We start from the raw sequence: 13,132 nt of genomic DNA, 5'->3' as shown, positions 1-13,132 counted from the left end.
GCAAGTCTGCAAATAACAAATGCTAGAGATGGAGTGGAGAAAAGAGAACCTTGCTCCACTGTTGGTGGGAATGTAAGCTGATACAACCACTATGGAGAAGAGTATGGAAGTTCCTCAAAAAAATAAAAATAAAGTTACCAAATGAGCCTGTATCCTACTCCTGAGCATACATTTAGACAAAATTGTAATTCAAAAGGATACACTCAACTGTGTGTTCACAGCGGCACTATTCACAATAGCCAAAACATGGAAGCAACCTAAGTGTCCATTGACAGATGAATGAATAAAGATGTGGTATATATACACAATGGAATAGTACTTAAGTTATAAAAAGAATGAAATAATGCCATTGCAACAACATGGATGTGCTTAGAGATTATCCTAAGTGAAGTAAAGAGAAAAACAAATACAAATACTTAAGTGAAGTAAATCAGAAAGAGAAAAACAAATACAGTGTGATATCATTTATATGTGGAATCTCAAATATGATACAATTGAACTCATATATGAAACAGAAACAGACTCACAGACATAGGGAACAGACTTGTGGTTGCCAAGAGGAAGTGGGTGGGGAGGGATAGATTGGGAGTTTGAGGTTAGCAGATACAAACCACTGTGTATAGAACGGATAAATAGCAAGATCCTATTGTATAGCACAATATATAAAATATCATGTGATTAAATCATAATGGAAAAGAATATAAACAATATGTGTATATATATAACTGAATAACTTTGTTGTACAACAGAAGTTAACAGAACATTGTAAGTTAACTATACTTCAATAAAATAAAGAACACACATAGAACATTGATTGATTAAATTTGCCATTTTATATCAGCTCAGTTCTTGGCACCCCAAAGCAATTATAATAGTTAAAAGATCACTGATCACAATGACCATAGCAAATATAATAATGAAAAAGTTTGAAATGTGAGAATTACAAAAATGTGTGACACAGAGACTCAAAGTTAATAAATGCTCTTGGAAAAAATGGTGCTGATAGACTTGCTCAGCACAGTGTTGCCACAAATCTTCAGTTTGTTAAAAAAAAAAAAAGTGTAGTATCTGTGAAGTACAATAAAACAAAGTAGAACAAAATAATAAAAGTGCCTTGTCCAGATGTGCCACAGTTTGCTTATCCATTCACCTATTTGAAAGACTTCCTTATTACTTCCTAGGGTTGGCAATCATGATTAAGCCTGCTCTCAACATGTGTGTGCAAGTTTTTGTGTGGACATACATTTTCAATTCGTTTGGATAAATACCTAGAAGCATGGATTGCTAGATCCTTTGGACAGAGTATGTCAGACTATCTTCAAGAATGGCTGTACTGTTTTGTGTTCCCACCAGCAGTGAATTTAGGTTCCTTTTGCTCTACATCCTGACCAGCATTTCGTGTCGTCATTGTTTTGGACTTAACAATTTTAATAGGTGTGTAGTGGTATCTTGATGTAATTTGCATTTCTCTAATGGCATTTCCTATGCTCTTTTGCTGTCTGCATATCTTCTTGAGTGAGGTATCCAGACAGATTTTTGAAGTCAAGAATGAGGAAATATTTCCTCTGCTTCTGTTTCATGGAACAGATTATGGAGAAACCATTTGGGCTGGTGCTTTCTGTTTGGGGAGGCTATTAATTATTGATTTAGTTCCTTTAATTGATAAGTGCCTTTTGAGGTTTTGTATTTTTTTGTGAGATTTGATAGATTGTGTCTTTCAAGAAATTTGTCCATTTTACCCAAATTGGTGGGAAAATAATGTTGTCCATAATACTCTTTTGTTATTCTTTTAATGTTCATAGGATCAATAGTGATGGCCCATCTTTCCTTTCTATTGTTTTCTTTTTTTCCCTCATTTAACTTGGCTTAGAGGTTTATCATTTTATTGATCTTTTAAAAAAATCAACTGATCCTAATTTTTTAGAAGGCATAAAATATAAACTGGAAGGATATATTGCAAAATGTTAATCATTACTCTCTAGAAGATGAGATCATAGTTTTTCTCTTCTCTGGTAATTTCAGTTTAGTTAATATATGGTTCATAATTAAAGATTATCTTTTAATTATATTGCCTGCTGTTCAGTATCTTTTATCAAAAGTAACAAAGTTATAATCACTATCTTGTGATCTTAAAGAAAAATCTAGTTTCAGTATTCTCTTTAATCATTTTTCATTGAGCTTTGTCTTTAGGAACTCCAGATTTATTTTTTATGGTTAGAGGGTACTGAAGATAATAAAAACATTCAAAAGAAGTGTGATTAGTTAAAAGAAAATGAAAGTAACATTTTCTGGACTTAATGTGTTTTGCATATGTTCTTATTTAATTTTTACTACAGCCTTAAGATGCCATTATTACCCTCATTTTACAGATGAGGAAATTGATGTTCAGAGAAGGTAATTTGCCCAAGACCACATCTGGTATGTGGAAAGACCATGATTTAGTACAAGGCTCTCTAATTTCAAAGTCTGTTATGTTCCCAGATAGATTAGGTAAATGATTGGAACCAGACTTTGACCACAAGAATATGTATACATGGTGGAAAGGTTGATTTTGATCATTCATTTACTATCAGTTTTCATATATGACATTGCCTTTATTAATAAGGCTAGTTGTATAAGGTACATAATTTGACCTTTTTCAGCTTATAACTTCAGGTATTTAAATTTCAAAATGAGAGACAACTTATTTTAGAGATGACTATCTGATTCATTGTCAAATTTTGTTTGAGAGATAAAATGAATGTGTTTTGTTGTAGTGCTTATTTAATTTTTATGACCTGAAAGGACAACCTGGACAGAGGGAGAAGTCTGGCCTCCAGGTGATTTTTCAAAATCGCTTTTCCTATATATAAAAAATGTATACAACCAGCATTTATTTGAATTGAAAATTAAAAGTTGCTATATAAAGAGTAAATATTTTAAAGTAAATTCATAGATTTCCAAACATAGTAACATTTAATGGCATATATGTAATTATTGAATATTCAGTGCCATTTATTTAACTATTTAGGCATTTATTTTAATTAAATTTCCTTGAAGAACTCACCTAAAGTGACTAAAATAAATAAGGATTATCTCAGCATGCCCAATTTTATTTTACAACTGGTAATTGTCTGAATTAACCCAAAGTTTTTGTCCCTTGAGTCAACGTATTTTTCACTTAAGCTTTATGAAACCTTTCAGTGACTTTTTTTTTTTCTTTCTTTACAATATCAATGACTTTTCAAAAACACCTTTTCCAGACCTACTAGCTGTTTTTCAAAAATCCTAATCTTAGCCAGTGGCTAAGACTTTGCACTCCCAAGGCAGGGGGCCCAGGTTCTATCCCTGATCAGGGAACTAGATCCCACATGCCAAAACTAAGAGCCCAAATGCTGCAACTGAAGATCCTGAATACTGCAGCTAAGACTGGCACAGCCAAACAAATATTTAAAAAAAAAAAAAAAAAAAATCCCAGTGCTGGAGTCCTTTCATATTTCTGGTTCTTGAGGCCATAATTTTTAAAAGCTTTAAGATTTCCTTGATCTATCAAAATTATGCTTGGCATATGAGTCAAGTTTTAGTACTGTAATGCTGCATAACAAACAGCTTCAAAATCTATTTCATGCTTATGGGTGACTATTCATTGGAGTCTAGGCTGTGGATGGGGTTTACATCTCCTCATGACCCCACATTCCAGACTGAATGGATAATGGCTTTATGGGGCAAGTTCTTCTGATGTTGGATGGTGAAAGTTCAAGATAATTGCCATGGGGAATTTGCCATGTCTTTTAAAGCCTCTGTTTAGAGTGGTATACTGTCACTTCTTATATATTCATTTCATTGGTCGGAAAGCTTTGCCTCACTCTCTATAAGAGACACTGCATAGTCTTACATTCAAGAGGATGAGTCTGTGATTCTGATATAATGACTGGGTAAAAGTTGGAAAAAATTATGAACCTGCATAACTACAGTTCTGGGTTTTTAATTGTATAGATTATGTAAACCTTTTGATTTGTCAGATTGTTTACACAAATTGATCAGTTTTCTTAAGCAGATATTCAATTAAAGTTATCTGTCTTCTGCAAACTAACTTTATTAAATACATGTGTCAGTACAGAATTTAAAAAATAATGACTTAGTGACTCTACCTGATTAATAATTAGCCTTTGCATGATGTTTTGTAGTTTATAAAATATTTTAATAATTTAAAAATTGGTCATAAATAAGTTAGGTGACAGAATCCTTATTTTACAGATGTGGAAATTAAAAGCCTGGCTTGGCAAGGCTATAACTAGTAGGTTCCATTCCAGATTTTTGGAGACTTCAAATCCAGTCATCTTTCCATTACTCATCCTGGATCTTATGTTCCCATTCCCTGTTCTTTCCCAGTTTAAATAAATAATGGGAATATTTCTGGACCACTGCCAGAAATGAAAGGAATCTATCACTGCACTCTTTATATTCCAACAAATTATATATCTTCTATTCTGACCTGTGTATCTGAATTAATGCAAGAGGCTGAACCTATCTAGTATTTATTCATTATCATTCCAGAAAGATGAATGTTTATTTCCTTTGTAGTTTAGCAGAAAACAAGTATTTAGTTTCATTAAACATTTCAAAAGCATAAGAGAAATTACTGTGGTACACCAGTGCTTTTCCAATTAGTTCTAATGTAGCTGCCTCAGATGATGATGGTTTCTGTATTTGAGGTTCTGTGTATTAAATTATTTGGGAAAAGAAATTGGAGGGAGTTTCTGTTGCAAGGAGTAAGTTTGAAAAATCTCTGTCTATACCAAGTATACTTAGGATAGAAATGTTATTATTTCTTCATAAAATTCCTTCATTTGAAAATGTTTTCCACCAACTCTCTAATATATTCCAGTAGTTGGATTATAAGGAACATTCTTGTGAAAAAAATCCATGTTTTGTATTGAATAATGTAACTTGTTTACTTTTTACCCTAACTTTTATAACAAATCCTTTAGCAATGTAATAAAAAAATCTGATCTGACTTTTTAGTAGTGGATTTCTATTAAATTTTCTTGGACAGCATTCCATGTTCTCAAATTTTTAGGTTTTTCTGGTGCTTTATTCCATTTTTGTTTTATATTGTCATTTGTGCCAAATTTATTCCCTTATCCCATATCTCCCTGTCTGTTTTGATTTCTTTCATAGTGAAAATAAAAATTAGTAGACAATAATAAATCGAGTATTTCAGAAGGTTAAATGATACTTAACACATTATTAGCCAGTGACATATTAATACTACAGGTTTAGTTACTGCAGAAATCCCCTGGTCAAATAATGTGTTGAAACTCTATTGTTGGATAATGAATTTATAGCCAGCTCATTGTTCTTGCTACTTTGTCCAATAATAGTGCAAAATTACTCTCCATATTTCTTTTTAAATGTCACCAGTTTAATTTTTTTTTTAGGCCTTCCCCCCTTACTTTTATTAGTTAGCTTTTTTATATGACCCATTGCTGTGGAGAGTGGTAATTTTATTTGTTTTATATAAAGTTAGTGTATTTAATCAATATTTTTCCCTCTTTTGAAGACTGTGAACCAGAAGAGCTGACTGACTGGTCTATGGATGAAAAATGTTCATTTTGTAACCTACAAAGAGAAGCAGTCAGTGTAAGTTTTAGTGCTATGAAATTATTTCTAAACTAATTGCACAGTTGTAACACAAATTTTTTAAACTTAATTTGTTCTGAGAATTTGGGACTTAGAGTGAAATTTAAATACTTGATTTTGGTAATAAGAATATTTTGAAGTCTCATGTTAGAAGTCTAACATTTCGCTTAACTTGCAGGTGAAAATCCCAATATACTCATCTTTTTTGCTTATTTCACATTTGTTTCTTAAAACTCCTGACTCATAAAGTTCAGTTCAGTTCTCTTCCATATTTAGGTTGACAAAGGTGAGCCTAGTTTGATCTGAGACTACCTTACAGTCTGATTTCTTAGGAATCAGTGGTTGGAAGATAATGTAGTACTATTGTTTAGATTTTTACTTTTTCTTGAAGTCTTTTGGATATCGTAATTGTCTCCTGTGAAATAATTACTAGTTTTTATTGTAAATAGGGCATAAACTAGGCAAGTAGAATCACCTTGTATGGTAGGAAGTCCTAATTCTTTTAATACTGTTGTGAGAATGGCGGAAAAGAAATGGGAACTTGGAGAACTTGCACCCATTTTGGTCCTGTTAGTGGGTAAACATCTGCTTTGTTCTTCAAACTCTCATTGCTGGCATGCTACATAGTGAATTTATTTAACAATATATTTTATCTTTTCTCCCTCTTCCTCTTGTTTGACAGTAGTTTTGCTAAGAAATAAGGCTAGTTTGGCCCTCTATCAAAGATAAATTTCTTTTTTCCTGATTCCTTCCCCAAATTTTATATTTTATATATAATTTCATATATTTAAAAGACAGAACGAATGACCATTTAGAGAATTTCTTTTTGCCATTTTAATGAAGTCCCATGTTTAAATAAAAAGTGATTTTTTTATGATGTTTTCTTCTAATTTTAGGATTGTATACCATCTCTTGATTCTTCACAGTCAACACCAACAGAGGAGCTATCATCTCAGGGCCAGTCCAACACTGAAAAGATTGAATGCCAAGCAGAAAATTACCTAAATGCACTCTTTCGAAAGAAAGGTAATATTGATATACTTTGTCATTTAAAATTTGTAGTAGAGACCTAAAATGTATGAATTTTTCTCACATACGAGTTTTTAATATGTCAGTCTCTACTCCATTCTTGATTATTTCCTTCTTTGTCTTTAGTTTTTCTCCATGTTTTTAAGGCATTAGGATTTGCAGTCACAGGGCTAGCCTTCTGCTAGGCTTTCCTTTTCACCATTCTGAAATCTCTCCTTGACTTTATTTAGTTAATTACTGTAGGCAGAAGAAAATTTTGTATGCTTTTGGTCTTCCTTATTTTGTTGCTTTTCTCAAGACTGCAAAAGTTTTTTTGTGTTCAATAAGTGATAGATATATTGCAAAACTATTTATAGAAATGTAACAGTTAAAGCATTTATCAGCCAGGTTGGTAGTATATTTGCTGGCTTGAGATTTCAGTGTTTCTTTGATAGCTTGAATGTTCTATTAGAATGTCACTGTTCTTTGCTTCCTGTCTATCTAAACATTTAATCCAAATGAGGGTTGTTTCATGTGTTTCCTTGCTTGATACATATGTATCAGGCAGAATTTGTTTTTATATCTTAAGCTACTTGAGAAAACTAGAGAAATATAGACCCTTCCATTTTTTTTCTTGGCCATTTCTGCAATAGTAGAATGTCTTTAATTTTTACCGTATAGACCTTGGGAATAAGTGATGGTTCAGGGGAAATGCAGGGTGGTAGTGGGAAGATCATCTTACCTCCCAACTTCCAGAGATGAGGAAAATGATACTGTATTTTCATCTAAGTATTGATAGTGCTTTTAATACTCTTTTGAATTAGGTAACATCAGATATTTTCTGTTAAATAGGTACCTTTCAAGTTTTAATCTGTAATGTTGAATATTGTCCTTACCTTTGAGAAAGGAGGCTTTTGTTCAGTCTTAGTGTTACAAGTTCTTTTATGTGTTGAAATATGAAAATCCTCTGATTAGAAGAATAATTAGCATATTAAAAGGCCTAAAGTTAAGAACTATACATATTTTTAAGTGTAAAGGACTGAAAATCTTTCCCTGTGTGTAATTAAAGTAACTCATATTGAGAAATTGTCATTGTCTTTAAAAAACAAAATTTTAAAAAAATTTTCTACATGAACTAATATAAAAATACTTTACATGCTTTAAGGATTTTGTATTAATTTAGAAAATTTTATTCTGCCTATATATTTACACTTATGAGAAAAATTACATTCTCAGATTTACATCACAAAGAGAGCTGGAGGAAATGTATGCATTTACGCACATGCATGCAGAAAGTTTCACTCATCTTAGAACTCATTACTCAGTCTCCTTCTCCTTTGAGTAATTTGTAATGGTAGTAGGTAGAAATTAATAATAGTAACTTTTAATATTTGATAGTATGGAGTTAACCTGTGCTCCATTGCCCTATTAAGAGTAATCAGTAAAAAATTGGTACTATTTCAGCTGATTCAAGCATCTGGGTCTTCAAGAGGTCTCCTACCAGTGGTTGGGTGAGTGTTCATGGATATTTAGTGACCTCTCCATTTGGGGATTTTTGTTTTTCTTCGAGATCTTTGAAGGATCACAGAGTTTTTAAATAAAAGGTTCTTATTAGTAGTATTTTTGCCTTACCTTAGGTGTTTAGTATTTTTGTCTTTGTTAATTTCTTTATTTGTGGTCCATCATCACCTTCCAGATTTAATTAAACATAAGGACTTTTCTGCTTGTTTACTTGGCTTTGTTTCTGTTGTTTGTTTTTAATTTCTATGAATGAAATAGTTTTCGAGATTTCCAATATGGTCTGACCAGGATGTGGCTGGAAGATAGTAACAGTATCTTTTAAGTGGTCTTAATTCCTTTATGCATTTATTTCTTTAGTAAGTTCTTTAACTTTGAAACAAAAGGCAAAAAAAAAAAAAAAAAAAAGTGTTTTTAAAGATAGGAAATATTTCCGAGTCTTTGGAAGCAAATAAAATGCTGATAGAAGCCTGTTGTTGGTTGGTGAAGTTTTTGTTTGATTCCCGAACATTTCACAAAGTCAGTTATTTTTAGGAATTCTGGATATTAGTAACATTAGTATTACTGATACTTTGAATCTGTTGCTTAGTTTGAGGAACATAAGCATGTGATCATCTTGCCAAAACACAGAGAAATCTTTTATATTCTTATTATAGCTTGTTTATTATCTTTCCTAACTATAGTTTTATGGACTTCAATGATATATTACCTTTATTGAGAACTCACACTTAGGATAATTATTATGGTTGATGTCACCAATTATGATGTCATCAATCATGACTGAACACTAAGCCCATTTAATCGCAAAACATTGTTGAGAGATAGATACTCTTGTTATCATCTTAACTGATAAAGATAATAAAGCTCAGAGAAGTTAAGTTTTGTGTTGTGAACATTTGAACCCTGGGAAGAAATTTTTAAATGGTCAAAGATGTTTTATGTGAAGAGCACTTAGATTCTAAGTATTAAGTAGAAAAGTCTTCCTGTTTTCTACTACTTAGCAGCCTAGAATTAGGATTATTTTAATTGAATTGGGAAGGCTAGAGAGGACCTATGAGAAATACAGAGCATTCCATCTTGCCTTCATATGAACTATGAACAGCTTTAGTGATTAGTTCCCTTACAGTATTTAGTAATTGGAAAAGCTTATTACTTAATCTAAATACAGTTTGGACAATCCCTTATAATAGAAGCTAGTCAAAAATACTCTTTGCGGGTTGAATAAGTATAGTCAGGGAGGGGATATTTTAGTGTAGAAGTGAATTTTTAACTGATTTTGTATATTCTTTAGAAATGTTTCAGAATTGAGTTCCTTGTAGAGATTAACCTGCACATTTATGTAGAGTGCTAGAGTAGAATGAAACCTCCATGATAGCAGGGACTTTGTTTTGTTAATTGCAGAATCCTCAGTATATGGAATAGTACTTGTCACATCTTGTATCTTCAATAAATATTTCTTGAATGGATGAATGAGCACTAAGATAAACTAAGATATGTTCCAGTTTTTCCACATACTTATGGTATGATACTTATTCCATTTGAAGGATAAAATTGTTTTGCATGTATATATAGTTTATCTTCTACTTTGTACTTAAATTTATTACTATGTGTGTTTAGCATGAATATGTTTATTTTGAAATGTGGATAAACATAGGCATATAAATATAAAATGCCTTTTCTGAAGCTATCCTCATAGGATGTAAACTAAATTATTTTGACTTTAGGCTTCATATTCTCTGATCACCTGAAGCAGTGTAAATCACTAGCTTACAATTCAAGAAGATATCTCATCTTTTATTTTTCAGTTAAAGAAGCCTACTTAACTAAATTGGACAGATAGTATACACATTGTAGCTGAATGAATCATACTGCTAAGTATATAATAAAATAAAGCCTTCCTTCATCAAAATATGATGTTTTTCCTACTTTATCCTCCACCCCCCTACCCCCCCCATCTCCCCCAACAACACATATTTAACATTCATTTAACTATTATTCTGGCCATTTCTTTTCGAAGCCCTTCTTGATATATAGTTGAAAGCTGCTATTAACCAATCTTTTCCCCTGAAATTAATTGATAGCCAGGTTTTATATAAAGTTTTTCATGCCTTTTCTGAACACAAATCTTTTCCCTTTAAACTTTTAATTTTTAAGCTTTATAATATTGCATGAAATAAATATTAATACTTCTCATTAATTAATTGGATTATGTCTGATGCTAAAACATTTGACTTCTTAGAAACAGGAGTATTAAATCTTTTAGATTGCTTTTCTCTAAATGCAGGTGTCTTTGAATGGCTATGTAAATTTGACCTGATTCGTTCATACCCTAGGTATTTATTATACAAATGCACCTTTCTGATACCATGTGGTCATATATTGAAAAAGTGAATTTAAAGTGTTATATTCTCTGCAACCTCATAGACTGTAGCCCGCCAGACTCCTCTGTCCATGGAATTCTCCAGGCAAGAATACTGGAGGGGGTAGCCATCCCCTTCTCCAGGGGAATCTTCCTGACCCAGGGATCGAACCCAGGTCTCCCACATTGCAGTTAGATTCTTTACCAGCTGAGCCACCAGGGAAGGCCCCTTGGCTTTCTCTTTATATGTGGGTTGCCTTTTGGAACTCTCAGGGAACTGTATGTTGCTGCTGCTGCCGCCAAGTCGCTTCAGTTGTGTCCGACTCCTAGCAACACCATGGACTGGAACCTACCAGACTCCTCCACCCATGGGATTTTCCAGGCAAGAGTACTGGAGTGGGTTGCTATTGCCCTCCGAACTGTACGTTAGTGTGGTAAAATAATCCATATACCATTATGAGTCATAATCCAAAGGTGTTCATGAAAAAAATTTTTTTTTTTTTGCCATATACATAGATGATATGAATGAAATTCTAAGAACACACTAAAAGTTATAACTGGATTTAAGATCTTAGGCATTTCTGTTAAAGTCACCTTTCTGCCTGTGGCACCATCCATAGTAGGAATTAAAGACAGACTATTGGATTATTCATTTACCATTACCTGGATTCTTTTATCTCCTTTTGTCTTCTTTAATCTCTAATTTGACCTAGTCAGTTACGCCTTTATAAGCACCCATATTTTTTTCCACTGTGTTTTCTGAAACAATCCCCTATATCCTCAGTCTTTTCTCTTAATGTTCCCTTTACTTTATTGCTTTAAGTGAAACCTGTATATTCATAAAAGATGCTTTTGTAGCCCTTTCTCTTGCTAAATGTTTTTAATTGCTTGCTTTATGTAATACAGGAGTGATAAAATTGAGAAGTTCTGAGATCTTTATAGCTGCTTTCCAATCATTTATTTACTTTCCTCACTCAAAACCCTGAGCTTCTCTGAAGCACCTGACATCTACCTGTTCCATCCACATCATCATGTTACATACCTCTACTAACTTTTTTCACTTTCTTTCTCCTGTCTTAGTTCTTGGTGACTTCAAGTACTATGCAGCTGATTCATTCAACATTCTGGCTTCTCAGTTACTTGACCTCTCCATGTTAATGATCTTTTCCTCCATTCCACTCCAGCCACCTTTCTGATGATCATCCCTAGACCTTTGCCACCTCCCAAATATAATTTCAACCTTTCCTATTTCTGACTACCATTTTATTTTAATAGTCATCCTAATATTTTTTAACCTTTTTGCAACCCCCAATCTATTGACCATACCACTTCTCACTATTCATTATCTCATGATTTCACTTTTCTCCTTACTCATTTCAGATACTGTGCTTGATTGCTGTAATCATCTTTCTATAAAATCTTAACTTCCTTGCTTCTCTTTTCCTTTCTCATATTTGCATGCCAGAACCTCATCTGGATTTTGACCCTGTACCCCCTATATTATACATTTGCCCTGGAACAGCTGAACTTGACTAAAGTTAAATACCTAGGTAGTTATTTTATATCCCTCTCCTCAAATTCTTCACAACTAAAAACCACCACTCCTTTTTGTAGTGCAGTTACCTTCTAACATTATATAATTTGCTTATTTTTAAAATGTATTATTCATTGTCTTTTTCCATCTGCTAGTATTAAACACCATGAAGAATTGGATTTTTGTATTTTTTCCTTCTGAGATATCTCTAGCATCTGACACACAGTAGGTACTTATTTTCTGTGCTTTTACCATCTTCACTTTGTTCTCCTTTTCTTTTCAACTCATCCTGATTAGACTTTCTTTTCTACTACCCTGCTGAAAGTGTTTTATCATTTTCATTGGTAATTCCATTTTGTACTCTTTAGAGGAAAGTTGATCAGTTCTCACCTTATTCAGATTTTCACCATTCATCAGTGATAGGGTTGATCACTTCCTTAATCCTGGTTTCTAGGATATTATATTCTTTTAATTTTTTTCCCCCTGTCTTGCAAATTACTTCTTTCACATGCTTCTTGCTGGTTTTTGTTTTCTTTACCTTTAAATATTGAAGAGCCCAAGAGTTAGTCCTCAGTGTCTTTTCTTCTTAAATGGCTTCTCTTACTTGATAGCTTCATTTCATCCAGTCAGTATGTCTTGGTGACATCTGAATATTGTAGGATTTTATCTAATCCTAATCTTTTCTCTAGCTTTTCTCTCTTATATCTCTCTACTTGGTATTCATTAGAATATCTAATGGGTACTTCACATGACCTCTCTAAAACAGAATTCTTGATTTTACTTTCCCAAACTTCTCCTGTCCCAACCTTTCCTATCTTAGTGAAAAGTATCACTCTTGACCCTAGTTGGTTGCTAGTCCCCAAAACAAGAAACTTATCTTGATTCCTCAGTATCCTCTATACACACATGCAAGCTATCATCAACTCCCATTTGTTGTTCTACCTTCAAAATCTATTCTAAATGTGACCATGTCTCACCATTTCCATTGCTGCCACTCTAATCCAAGATACTTCATCTCTGGCATGTACTACTTGATATTGACCAGAGACATATTAACACCACAAGCATTAGTTTCTGCAAAAATCCCCTTG

The 13,132-nt window shown here is 32.8% G+C and overlaps 1 protein-coding gene across 1 annotated transcript in view; it reads left to right on the top strand.

Moving 5' to 3' along the window:
• Positions 1-13,132, top strand: part of LCORL (ligand dependent nuclear receptor corepressor like) — a 147,750-nt gene that overhangs the window by 59,272 nt on the left and 75,346 nt on the right. The window contains exons 3-4 of the mRNA XM_052641751.1: positions 5,543-5,622; positions 6,519-6,648. Coding sequence (XP_052497711.1) covers positions 5,543-5,622; positions 6,519-6,648 — 210 coding nt within the window. The remainder of the gene's footprint in view (positions 1-5,542; positions 5,623-6,518; positions 6,649-13,132) is intronic.

This window comes from Budorcas taxicolor, chromosome 6, assembly GCF_023091745.1.
Source record: "Budorcas taxicolor isolate Tak-1 chromosome 6, Takin1.1, whole genome shotgun sequence".
NCBI lineage: Eukaryota > Metazoa > Chordata > Mammalia > Artiodactyla > Bovidae > Budorcas > Budorcas taxicolor.
This window is presented reverse-complemented; position numbering and strand designations above follow the sequence as displayed.